This window comes from Petaurus breviceps, unplaced genomic scaffold, assembly GCF_028583685.1.
Source record: "Petaurus breviceps papuanus isolate PSGF00001 unplaced genomic scaffold, PetGlider_PUasm1.0 90731, whole genome shotgun sequence".
Classification (NCBI taxonomy): domain Eukaryota; kingdom Metazoa; phylum Chordata; class Mammalia; order Diprotodontia; family Petauridae; genus Petaurus; species Petaurus breviceps.
Window position 1 is genome coordinate 3,704,608 of NW_027187325.1, and position 12,960 is coordinate 3,717,567.

The following is a 12,960-nucleotide window of genomic DNA, read 5'->3' on the forward strand; positions in this document are numbered from 1 at the left end:
CTCTCTCTCTCTCTCTTTCTCTCTCTCTCTCTCTCTCTCTCTCTCTCTCTCTCTCTCTCTCTCTCTCTCTCTCTCTCTCTCTCTCTCTCTCTCTCTCTCTCTCTCTCTCTCTGTCTCTCTCTGTCTCTCTCTCTCTGTCTCTCTCTGTCTCTGTCTCTCTCTCTTCAAATGAGAAAACTGGGGCCCAGAGAAGTTAACTTTTCCAAGGTTACAAAGCTACTAAATGTAAATGTAAATATAAAAATGTCTCTAAATGAAAGATGATTCAAATTCAGGTCTTCCTAACTATGGGGCTACAGTGTCACTAACTATGTAACGGTAACATATACCAGTAAAACCTCAATCTATAACTGGGTCATATGAAGCTAATGCCAAATGCACTTTTCTTTAGCTGACTAAGATTTTCATTGCAGAAGGAAATAATATCTTTTCCTATTTTGCTTTAGGGTTCCCAACAGTTAATAGCTCCACTTTCTACCTGGTTATCTCAAGACCCCAAGTAAATGAAAAGCAGGTATTCTTTCCAAAATGTCCGGAGAAACACAACAATATCCCCTCTTCTCAAAAAGCATCTTCATTTTTAAGTTAATGGCTTAACCCAAAGGAGGGAATGAAGTGAGCATTTCAGGAGTCCTACCAAGGGGCCTAATTTTGAGGAAAAATAAGCTCCTTAAATCATACCATGTAGAGAGCCACATATTCTACTTATGTGTTGGAAACAACAATATGGAATCATTCCGATACAACTTCAATGGTATCATTTTTGTAGAAACAAAAAGATTCAGAAATCACATCAACTATCTAGCAAAGTAACAAAGACTAGAATAAAGCTCTTTAAAATTGGACAGGCAAGACAGTGACTTACCTGTGACTTTGCCCAATGTGAGGGACCTTACAGCCCGAAAGTCAACCTCTAAGGAGAAGTTATATCTGTATTTAGGATGTTGGTCTACCTGTAAGAGTATACCAAGAAAAAATTTAATTAGTGAAGGGACAGATAAAGGGTACAGAAGACCCCAGGCTGAAAATGTCTTAGAAAAAGCAGAGAGCTACTGGTTCCCTCTGGGATTCTCTGTCTGCAGGAATTTGATAGAAAGGTCTGGCTAATTTTGCCCCAGTGTAGATGAAATGCCCCTTTTCTTTTCTCTTTATGAACAAGGGTGTTTTCAAGCAGACTTTTTCCCTGGGAAGTTCTGTCAAACATTTGACAGTTATTTATCCCCCAACTGAGACTTCCTCACCACATTTATTGCTCTGAATGGAACAAATAAACAAATAAATGAAGTCTTCCCAGGAAGACACTGTACAGGATTAGCATTAAAGAGAGAATAGAACAGGATTTTCCCTTGCCTCTCATTTCTCACTCACTCTCTGTCCTCCCAGACCAGCTTTCTCTGTAATTAACACATAGAACAGCAGTTACCTCCAGCTAAGAGATTGCAGGAGGCTTCTTTTATAGGGTCTATGACTGTTTCTTGATTCACCCCACTGGCATAAAGACCCATGGTCCCCTTTTGCCACACAGACTCTTGCTAATACAGTATTAGAAAGTTTCAAAGACAAAGGGATTTTATGTCTGATTTTTTAGAGTACAAAACCAAATTTGTTGTTACTGTTGCTGCTACTATTGCTGCTGATGCTGCTATTTGACCTGGTCAATGCTATCAGGTTCAAAACCTGTCTCTGTCATTTATTACCTGAGTGACTTTGAATTCATCACAACTTCCCTGAGACTCAGTTTCCTTAACTATAAAATGCTGGAAATAAGATCGGGTGATATCTAAATTTCCCTCTAGTTCTAGATCTAGGATCTTATGATTTCTGATTTCATTAGTATAAGGAATTTCCAGTGAGTTATCTTCATCTTCCAGTGGCAATCAGTAACTGTTCTACATCTTAGAGAGCTGACTGATGTATTGGGAGACAGGTCTCATCAGTATATGGCAGCAATAGGGCCAGAGATGGGCTGGCATGTTTAACAACTGACTCTAATAGAAACACACACACACACACACGGCATATTTTTAAGTTTAATTGTATTATTAACATTTTCTCTAGCACTTTCTTACATCTAGACTATTAAAAGCAAAATAAATCAAGCCCTGATTTGTAAACTTTGCTGATTTCCAAGGTATAAATTCTCATACCAGTTTGAGCTGGCTGCAGCACACCCCTAGTAACTCTCAAGGGCTGCTTATTAATAATAACAGTTTATTTCATATATTGCTTAACAAATATCTCAAATACATTAGCTCTTGTCAATCTCAAGCCCTAGAAGAAAGGCAGTATGGGTGTTATATTATCCATTTTATAGATGAAAAAACCTAAAACATGGTTTAAATAACTTAAGGTCACAGAACTAGTAACAGAGACACCTTCTGTTTCCAAGTATAATGCTTTCTCTATTTATCTTCCTTGGGACCTTAGGTACATGAAAAAAATCTGGGAATTCTGTATTTTTAGATTAGACCTTTCAGAACCCCCTATTCTAGTTAGGCAAGTTTTATTTCCCTTCAGAAAATCATTCCCACATCCACCCAATACATGTTTGTTGCTCCTTTCTGAACTGATTTCCCTCCTTGCCTTATCTTAGTCAAACCCTCCTCATCTTTCAACATTCAGCTCTGTTAAATAATATTCATTCTGAATTCCACGTCACCAGAGATTATTAGTTCCAATTCCTCATTACACAAATGAAGTAAAAAAGACTCACTTATATACCTGAAGTGACTTGCCTAGGTCACATAGCTAGTTAAAGGCATAGTAAATATCCCTGTGTTCTGACTTCTAGAACAGAGTTTGTCCCACCACAACTAACTGCTTATTTCTAGTTGTTTCTCCAAGAAATCCTCACTAGGACTTCAATACCATTATGATTTCATTGATCTTAGAGCTACTTACTACTTATCATGTTACTAATTATTATCCTAAGGTTCATTTTTTTCACCTCTTTCTTGTTTCCTAAGCTACAATCTACAATTTCAACTACAATCTCTTTAACAGCAGAGTCCACAAGTGATTTGTGGTTGTGCGGAAAGAATAAGATTTGTAACTAAAAACTGGTGGTAGAAATTACAATTTGGTCACTTAATAGTTAAGTTGATAGGGCAATTGAGTCTCAATCTCCTCACCTGGAAAATGGGGAGAGTAATATTTATACTACTTCAGGGTTGGGATGAAACTACTTAGTAAAACATAAAGTCTTCCATAAATATGTATAGAAGAGAACTATTTATTATTCACCAGAGCATCAAGCATAGGTCTGGGCTCACAGCAGTATTCAATAAATACTTATCTGTGGATTGATTGATTGAAGATGCCACTTCTGACATGCGGATGAGTATAGATGACTTAGAGATTTTTTTTCTCTGTTTTCATTATGCCAGGCTTCTGTCTAAAAGCCTTCAATGGCACTGTTGACTATATGATAAAATACAAACCTGTTAGCCTGGCATGCAAGGTTCTACATAATCAGTTTCCAAATTACTTTTTTTGCCTTGTCATATATTATTTCCTTATATGGACCCTCCAAACCAACTAGAATGGACTATTCAATATTCCCTAAATAAACCTGGATTTTTTTTTTACCTTCAGTATCTTTTCTAATACCCTTTTCAGAATACATACCCTCCCACTTGCCCTAAAACTGCTTCAATTTTAGGGATCTGTCAAATCTCAATTTATCTTAGTTCCTTCCTCCATTAATAGTTTCCAGCCCTTGGTTATCTCTCTCTCTTAAAACCATTAAGTTTCGAGCTTAAAGAAAGTCACAGGAGACACATTAGTAAACTTCACATAGTTGACACTTAAATGTCTATTGAATTGAGCTTCAGGATTCATATGTTATCATGGACATACTAATGAATTCAAAGTTGAGTGAAAGATACTGAATATGCATTGTCTTAATATATAAAAACTACAGACCAAAAAAAGTTAAAGATGAATTTTAATTTTAGCTTTGCTATTTATAACCTATGCAGCCTTTTACATTGTGCTTTGGAACTCTGGGTCTCAGTTTCCTCATTTATAAAATAGGAGAGTTGGATTTGATCCATTAGGTTTCTTCCAATTTTAAATTCAATGACTGTAGAGATCAACTAATCATAGATTCACAAAATCATAAATTTAATGTTAGAAGGAACCTTAAAGGTATGGAAATTCATCTTGCCCTAAAAGCAAGTAAAGGGGAAATGGGGTAAAAGGGGCAAGGGGGATAGAAGAGAGGGCAGACTGGGGGAAGGGGTAATCAGTATACTTGCCATCTTGGGGTGGGGGTAGGGGAGAGATTGGGAGAAAATTTGAAACTCACAATGTTATGGAAATGAATGTTGAAAAGTATAAATAAATATATGCTGAAAAAAAAGAAGGAACCTTAAAGACCCATTTACTATAGTCTAGACACCTAACTTGAGAAATGAGGAAAGTGGGGAACAGAAACTCAAGGTCACAAACCAAAGTCTGATTCTAAATCTAGAATGCTTTCCACTATATGAGAGTGATGACAATAACAACCTTAGCCTAACTGCTTCATTTTATGGATTTAAAAAAAAAAAGCCCTGAGAGGTTAGAACTCTCCCCCCTGCCCCAGCAGATCACATATACACAAAAACATAACTAAAACTCAACAGACCTCCTGATTCCAAGCCTAATGCTCTTCTCACTCTACCAAACTGTAAACAATGGCTTCACAGAGAGAGCTTCTCATTTGAATCACTGACTGATGTCTCTAAACCATATGGCTGTGAGAAGTTACTTGACATCTGTGAGACTCAGTCTTCACTGTAGACTGATGAATACCAGAACCAATAAGCTTACAGAATTGTTATGGGCAAGTTATTAGTAAAATCTAAAGCACCATGTAAACATTGACTATCATTAGGCTCTGTAAGCAAGAACTGTGAATCATTTATGTTGCCTTAAATTATTTCTCCAATGAGATGTTGATTTCTTTTGTCAGTAGGAACTATCAGCAACTCCCAGGATTTCTTTGTGCAAGTGTTTTCCTATCTTCTCTCTTTCCTCCCTGTCTACCTTGCCTTCAACCCACCTAAAGCTCCAAACTAGAATTCTTTATCTGGTGTTTCAGAAACAAGAACTTGTGACCTTGGAGATCATCAGTCTTCATTTTCTGATAGAACATAGAGCCATAAAGAGATTAAGGTTTTCACTGAGGCCAAAAGACTAACTAATGGGAGAGTTCCAACAAGCACCCAAATATCCAAAGTCCTAATTCAATGACTTTTCACTTCATCAACTATAGTATATTCCTATTTCACTTTATGGTTACAAGATACTTTCTATGAATTAAATTATTTGATCCTCACTTTGAGATAGGGAAGAGACATATTCCATTTTACAGATGTGGAAATGAAGAATCAGAATAGTTAAGTGCCTCCCTGTGACTCATAATTTCTGACCCTGTCCTACCACTGAAAACTCCCCCCCACCCTTCTCTCTCATTGCCTGCTTCCTAGTAGTTAAGAGTTTTTCCCCTTTGTTCCACCTTATTCGTCTGTCCTCTTACCTAACTGGCTTAATTATTGCATATTCCACAACACACACAGGTATGTAATTTATATAGGAAGCAGGCACTACAGAGACTTTTAAGTTTTTTGTGAGTAGTGAAGACAGTATATGTAGCTCTGGAGATTGAGGTAAAGTCTCCTTGCTCAGGCAATATCACTATTGCTTCCTCTTACCAAAATTTTGTTTTCTACTAATAAAAAATTGCCATTAATAATGTATATTTAATGATTTATCAGACTATTCTGCTACCACTTAATATCTCTGTGACATTGGAAAAGCAATTTAGCTTCTCTGGCCTCAGTGTGCTCACCTGCAAATTTAAGAATTTCCTAGGGTGGTCCCTTAGGTCACTTCCAGTTCTAGATCTATGATTCTTTGATGATCCTGTGATGTGAGAGGACCTCTGACAATCCTTTTTTATTCTAGACTGATTATCCTATGATCATTTATGTCCTCCTCTCGGCTCATTCTTGCTTTTTGTACTCCACGTCGCTCTGCATTTTGGCTACTTATTTGCTCCCGATCAGAGCTAATATATAGCATAGATGAGTTGGAACTCATAAAAGTCACATGTTGTTAATAATTTTTATAAAATTGTGGCAAGGAAGAAAGTGGAAAAGAATGCTTCAAATGGAGGATTGAGATTGCTGCTATATTTTGCTCTATCTGGAGTAGTAAAAAGTATACAGGATTAAGTGTTGAGAGACCTGAGTTGTAAACATAGAACCTTCACTAGCTTGCTGTATATTTATGGGCAAAGTCACAAAATCTTTAGATTCACTCTCCCATCATGACAATGAGAGAACTGGACTAAATTGTATCAAAGGTCTCTTCAGCTCTAAAATTCATGGCTTCTATTTTTTAAATGTCCTACTGTATCTTATATATAGTAATTGGACTCTCAATAAATATTTTGAGAATGTAGAATCTAATTCTCAAAATAAAATGACTTGATTTGACTAGTGCTTTATATGTTGAAAAGAATACTAAATTAACTATCACAATTGTTAGATTTTAATTAGGTTTCTCTATCTTAATGTATGACCTTGAGTAAAAGTCACTTAACTTAGGGAGTCTTCATTTACTTCTCTATTAAATGGTATAAATATTATATTATCTGCTTATCTTTTATACTTGATGTAAGGATCAAATAAGGTGATGTCAATGAAACTGGTTTGCAAATTGAAAGGCTTTTTATTACTAGGGACTGATCTGTATATAAATAGAGAAAAGAACAAAATTATTTTCTCTCTCCCTGGTTCCATTTTTCTCATTCTTTTCCTTTCTTGTCTCTGCTGAATTTGGCATGCTCATTCATTCAATGAAATTGAATTCAATGAAAATTCAATTCAAAAGAAATTCAATGAAAAATTCCTTGACCCCTTATTAAAATAAGAACAGGAAATATGTGGGGGCAGGGAGAAGATCAGCATCATTTTGTCTGATTCTCCTCTACTCCACAACTGCATCATTACCCACAATTGTCAAATGACTGTGAGATATGAAATGCATTTGCAAGTATGTGGAAGGAAGATGCAATACCTGAATAGTGAGCTCTTTCCCATCTCTGTTAATCTTCACATGGTGTATCTGTCTGTTGGCAAAGTTTTCCACATCGATGGTGTATACATGCACTCTCTCCTTACTCAGCTGATATCGAACCTGTAAATTTCCTTAAAAGCAGAATACATTTCCATTTAGAATTGTGGGCCACAGAAAGCACAAATATGATTCATATAGTACATTTTCTTTTAAGTCACCATTACCAGCCTCCAGGGGAACATTTCTCAAATCAATTTATGACTTCATTGAAAAAAAAAAAAACAAGGAATGAATATACTTGGTGCCATAGCCAAAGGCAAATGTAAGGGATGACATTAGTAAGGGTACAAATTAAATGTAATGTATTTATATGTCATCAGAAATACTATGTGATGTCTTTGGAAATGAAAATACTCAATTATCTATTCTGACATTGGAGAAATTTTAATTAACTATATTTGAGGGTCTTTCACTTTAACTCTATGTTCCTTAAGTTCAAAGACATAAATATGAAAACATACTTCTTGCCCAGAAAATTCATCCATGACATCCTAGATCTTTATCTAAGGAAGATGCAGAAATATATAAACAGATATCATTAATCTACTTATTATTTATCTGGTTGTAATAACAGCACATAGGATGTGAAACCTCTAAATATCTTTCCCCATCCAAGTTTGCCATCACCATAAATTGATAATAGTGAGGACGATTAAGGAGGAATGACTCATGTGAAATATAAGAATGGCCTTGACAACTAACAGTGAATCAGAAAACAGTGAGCTGAAAATGGTATCAGGTCATGGCTTCACCTATCCTTCAAACTCCCTGAGTACGTAGTGATTGTGATCTTCTATTTCCCTGTGGGCATTCCTAAATAGCGATGTGAAAGTTAATTCTTATTGTATTCACTGTGACCCATATCATTTGGCATCTGATTGTAGAAAGTTGAAGTTTATGATTTTGATTGTAATTTTGTTGTTTGGAATCTGATACCATTTACCATTGTTATAAATAGGGGTTAGGTTCCCAAGTTACCATAAAAAAGATTGACTAGCAAAACAATCATGACAGCCCTGATTCTAAATCCTAGGCATAGGGGATGAAAGGGAAAAACAAGTAAACATTTTTTTGCCCTTTCTCTTTCTTGAGTGAAAAAAGGGTCAGCCATTGATAAGGGTATAAAAATCTTCAAAGTTTATATTTAGAACACCCCCACCTTCTTTTCTTCATGCTAGCCTACCTCTTAGAGTTTCTTTTCCCATACCCAATACTCTTATAAGAGCCTCACTTCACTACTCATCTCAGGCTTAAACTATCTCTGTGAAAAGTGTTTCATATATCACCCTTCCAAACTATTTCCTAAATATCTTTATTTGCATTTTTAAAAGATTCAGCTTTTTAAAATCCAATCAAGTTATGATTAATGGAATCACTCTTAGTATAGCCAGGTAAAGTTAAAAAAAAAACAGCAAGGCAGTTCTGGGGAGAAATTTTGAGTCCTAGGAACCACCTCGTAAACCATGGTAAGGGATCAGATCTTCAGGGTCTACTTATGTAAGTGACTTAATAAATTGACAGTGTGATTTTCTTCCTCTGAACCTGTAAAGAGAGAGAATATCTATGAACATATCTATAGATATTTCAAGATAGATTCACAGATCTCTCTGTCTCTGTCTCTGTCTCTGTCTCTCTCTCTCTCTCTCTCTCTCTCTCTCTCTCTCTCTCTCTCTCTGTTTCTCTGTCTCTCTCCCTATATGTCTCTCCTTTCTTATCTTTTAATCATTTTATAGCCAGGAGTAGTAGTATACATCTATAATCCTTACTATAGAGGAGGCTGAGGCTGCTGGATTATTTAAACTCAGAGGTTCTAAACTGGACTAGGCGTGCAACTGAACCAGTGTCCACATTCATTCAGGTATCAATATGATGAAACCCTGGAAGTCACAGCCATAAATAAGGCTTCCTAAGGAAGGAAAATTCCAACTAGGGTCAATACTAGTTTGATTGTTCTTTGAATAGCTAATGATTTTCAGCCTAGCTGACACAGGAAGGTGCAAATTTAAAATCAAGACAAATGAAAATTAAAACAAACAAAAATGATAATTATTTTTAAATACAGGGTCAAATTTTAAAAGTCACATCTTAAATGTCAAAAATCTGGTCTGTTTTAAACATAAGCTTCTTTCTGGCAGAGACTGTATATTCTGTCTTTCTTAATTCTATCATAGCGTCTAGCAAAGGGCCACTTGTTTCAATCATATCCAATTCTTCATGACCCCATTTGGGATTTCCTTGGCAAAGATACTGGAATTACTTGTCATTTCTATTTCCACCTCATTTTACAGATAAGGGATTGTGGAAACAGAGTTAAGTGACTTGCCAGGATCACACAGCTAGCAAGTGTCTAAAACAGGATTTGAACTCGGGAAGATGAGTCAGTCTTCCTAACTTCAAGCCTGCAACAACTAGCTGTCCACATATGTGATAGATGCTCATTCTATAGCTGGTTCAATTGTTGAAAATTAAAGAATTCTTTAGAAATGCAAACGTATTTTACAGTAGCTGTTTTATATCTGTTGAAATTTGTCTAACATTCTATTTTCTACTGAAAAATTCTGCTCTTCATCTTTCCCACAAAATACTCTCAGAGGAGGACACCCTGTACCTGGTTCATCACTTCTCCCAATGTCCCAGAGACTTTTATGCCCCTTCTGCCACATTGCAATGAAATCAAGCTACCCTGGGTATTGTAGGCAGTTCATGGGAAAATGATTCACTTTACATTTTGCCATACTCTTAGGAACATCTGTGAAGGATTATTTCTGACAGTGTTTTCAGGATAGTGGGGTTGAAGAAGAATAATTTCACAAGGGTCAAGGGCTTGGGGCTCATTAACTTTTACTTTCTCCTGAATGGTCTTCAGATGCTTGGTTGGAGAGGCAAGGAGTGACTTTCATCTTATTTGTTGTTCACCTCACTGATTCAGCTGATTACTCTAAGCTTCCTGCTGGGAGATGCTGCCTCTTTCCTGGCACAGAACACCTTGAACTCATGGCAGTCCACCAGCCTCCATATATACTTTTCCTACTGCTCCATTGGTCCACCTTTTCCCTCCCTGGCCCCCTATTTTCAGCCCCATTATGGTAAATGTTGCAATTTTATCATTCCATATACAGTGAGGTGACTCTGAGGAAAGTTACTGCCCATAAATCTAATACACCAGAAAATGTATTGTCATAGCTAGGAATGCTTTGTGATTCCTCTATGGTTTCATGATAAATTACTCTTCCATTTGGAATGAAATTTTCCTGTTAGTGTACATTAACACTGCAACATGAAGGAAGTCATGTGTAAACATACACAAAGATAACATTTACACTGCTCAGAAATTAGTCATCAATGTGTTGAACTAAAATTTGACCATGTCTCTCTCTCTCTCTCTCTCTCTCTCTCTCTCTCTCTCTCTCTGTCTCTCTCTCTGTCTCTCTCACCGCAGGTACTTGACCCACAATGTGGGGGGGGGTGCCTTTAAGATATTTTATTCAAGCCTCAAAATAAGAAATTCTCTACAAACTAAGGAAGCAGTATATATGCAAAAAATGCTATTGGAGTCTTGGAATTCTTCACTTCTACAACCAAAGCATATCCATTCCTGCAAATGTTCATTTCCTGGTGGTGTTCAAAGGTACACGTATATTAGGTACCATCTGACTCTATGTGATCTGTGCCTATGTAAATTCAAAGCACTCCTCAGAAACTCTAGAGCTAAAACATCGGTGGAGGAAATAGACATTTCCTATTTTCTAAGGGAGAGAATGCCTAGAATTCAACTGTACTTGGTTTCAGACATGCTGAATTTTAATAAAAGGAAAAGGATACTTGACTTCTGTTTAATGAGTTTTCATTTTTGATGCTAACCTTCCTGCACTGTCTCAAATAAGGGAAACTAGGATTAATGAACAGATTACAATTTGGAAGAAACTTTTTGCATTGGAAAATTTTTGGAATGAATTTTCAAAGGTGCTGTAAAGGCTAGCAAAGTAAATCCAAGTGCCCTTTAGTAAAACATTTCACTATTTATAACAGCTAAACAATTGATCACTTACATTCAAGAACGTGGGAAATGTGGGTTCATTTTACTAAGTCATGGACTAGAAATTTGTAGTTTAGTTCACCTTTTGTTTCTTATGGTAATTTACAATATAACACCAAGCATAGCGGTTACCTATACCCCCCCCTTTTCCAGATAAATCCAGAATGGATTACCAAGAGGAAGGTGGAAATGTGTAGAGGTATCTCTAAACCTCTGAGGTTATTATCATCATCATCACTCTCATCATCAGTTTAAACCATTTGCTAAGAATCTACCCTACATAGTGGACAACGTACTATGATCTGGATGAATATTGTTTGACAATATAACCGTGGCTTGTCTGTGTATGTCTAGTTCCCCTAACAAGAAGGCGCTATAATAGGCCTTTGGAGCATATCTGGATTGCCTTACATAATGGTCTCTGAGTCCTCTACTACTTGAAGGTGGGTATAGTCTCCTTCAATTCCCTGCCTACGTCTTCAAAATTGGCAAGATTGAGCTTGTCACTCTCTTCTCTGCCTCACCTTCTTGCTGTGTACAGAGAATGAAGACTCCAGTTAACAAAGTGGGTGCCATAAACTGAACAGATGAGAGGGGCACAGCTTCATTCTGCTCTCCCTCTTCTGTCCCAGTGAGGAGAAATGGGTCTGCGCTTGTTTCTTTTCTGTTGTATTTGTCCTACAAGTTTAAGTAAGGTGAACTTGGAACCAAGCTTACAAGTTTGATAGTATACCCAAAGATCCTAGCATGGAAGCCCTGAGAAGACTCAAGCCCAAAGTGAATTTTACACTTGTAAATGAGAACATGCTTTATAGGGATTAAAGGAAGTTATGATTCTAATTCCTTCCTCCTCCCCAGAGACTGAGATAGAGGAGGAAATGAGGATTATACCTCCCATGTGTCAGGGATTTTAAGTTTATATATTTATGATTAATTGTTTTAAAATCAATATTTCTTTTGCTGAACTAATGTGATTTTCTATGGTGAAATGGAACTGGGTTGCAGGAGAGTCCCTTATAATTGAGCCAAAACCATTAATGAGAGTTGGAGACATCTGAAGAGAACCAAGACACCTCCTCACCCCTGATACCCTTAAACATACTGGAGATACCTGAGAGAGGAATCAAATCTAACTTACCCCGGCCTTCCAGGGAGTAAAATTCTGGGCAGAATGTGTTACAAAAGAATTACTGATCTGGAGAAATTTACAATCAATCTATCTATCTATCTATCTATCTATCTATCTATCTATCTATCTATCTATCTATCTATCTATCTATCTATCCATCTATCAATATATTTAATTTAAAATTAATGTATTTTTCATTTTCAACATTCATTTCCACAAAATTTTCAGTTACAGGTTTTTCTCCCCTTTTTTCCCCTACCCTCCAACCCAAAATAGCAAGCCTATTGAATACCCCTTCCTCCAATCTGTTCTCTCTTATATCCTCCCACATCACACACCCCCAACTTCCTAGTAGGGAAAGTAGTGCCTGTATATCTTATTTCCTAGTTGCATGTAAAAACAATTTTTTTAAACATTTGTTTTTAAAACTTTGAGTTCCAGATTTTTTTCCTTCTTCCCTCCTCACCCACCCCCACTGGGAAGATAAGCAATTCAATATAGATTGTACGTGCAGTTACACAAATCATTTCCATAGTAGTTATATTGTGAAAGACTAACTATATTTCCCTCCATCCTGGCCTGCCTCCCACTTATTCTATTTTCTCCTTTGATCCTATCCATTTTCAAAAATGTTTGCTTCTAACTATCCTCTCCCCCAAATTTCCCA

General features: G+C 36.6%; 1 protein-coding gene across 2 annotated transcripts in view; it reads right to left on the bottom strand.

Moving 5' to 3' along the window:
* CNTNAP5 (contactin associated protein family member 5) overlaps window positions 1-12,960 on the bottom strand; it is a 934,370-nt gene that overhangs the window by 74,633 nt on the left and 846,777 nt on the right. For both annotated transcript variants that reach the window (XM_069066887.1, XM_069066888.1), the window contains exons 20-21: window positions 7,069-7,199; window positions 866-953 (exon numbers count right to left, since the gene is read on the bottom strand). In XM_069066887.1, the coding sequence (XP_068922988.1) occupies window positions 866-953; window positions 7,069-7,199 (219 nt within the window). The remainder of the gene's footprint in view (window positions 1-865; window positions 954-7,068; window positions 7,200-12,960) is intronic.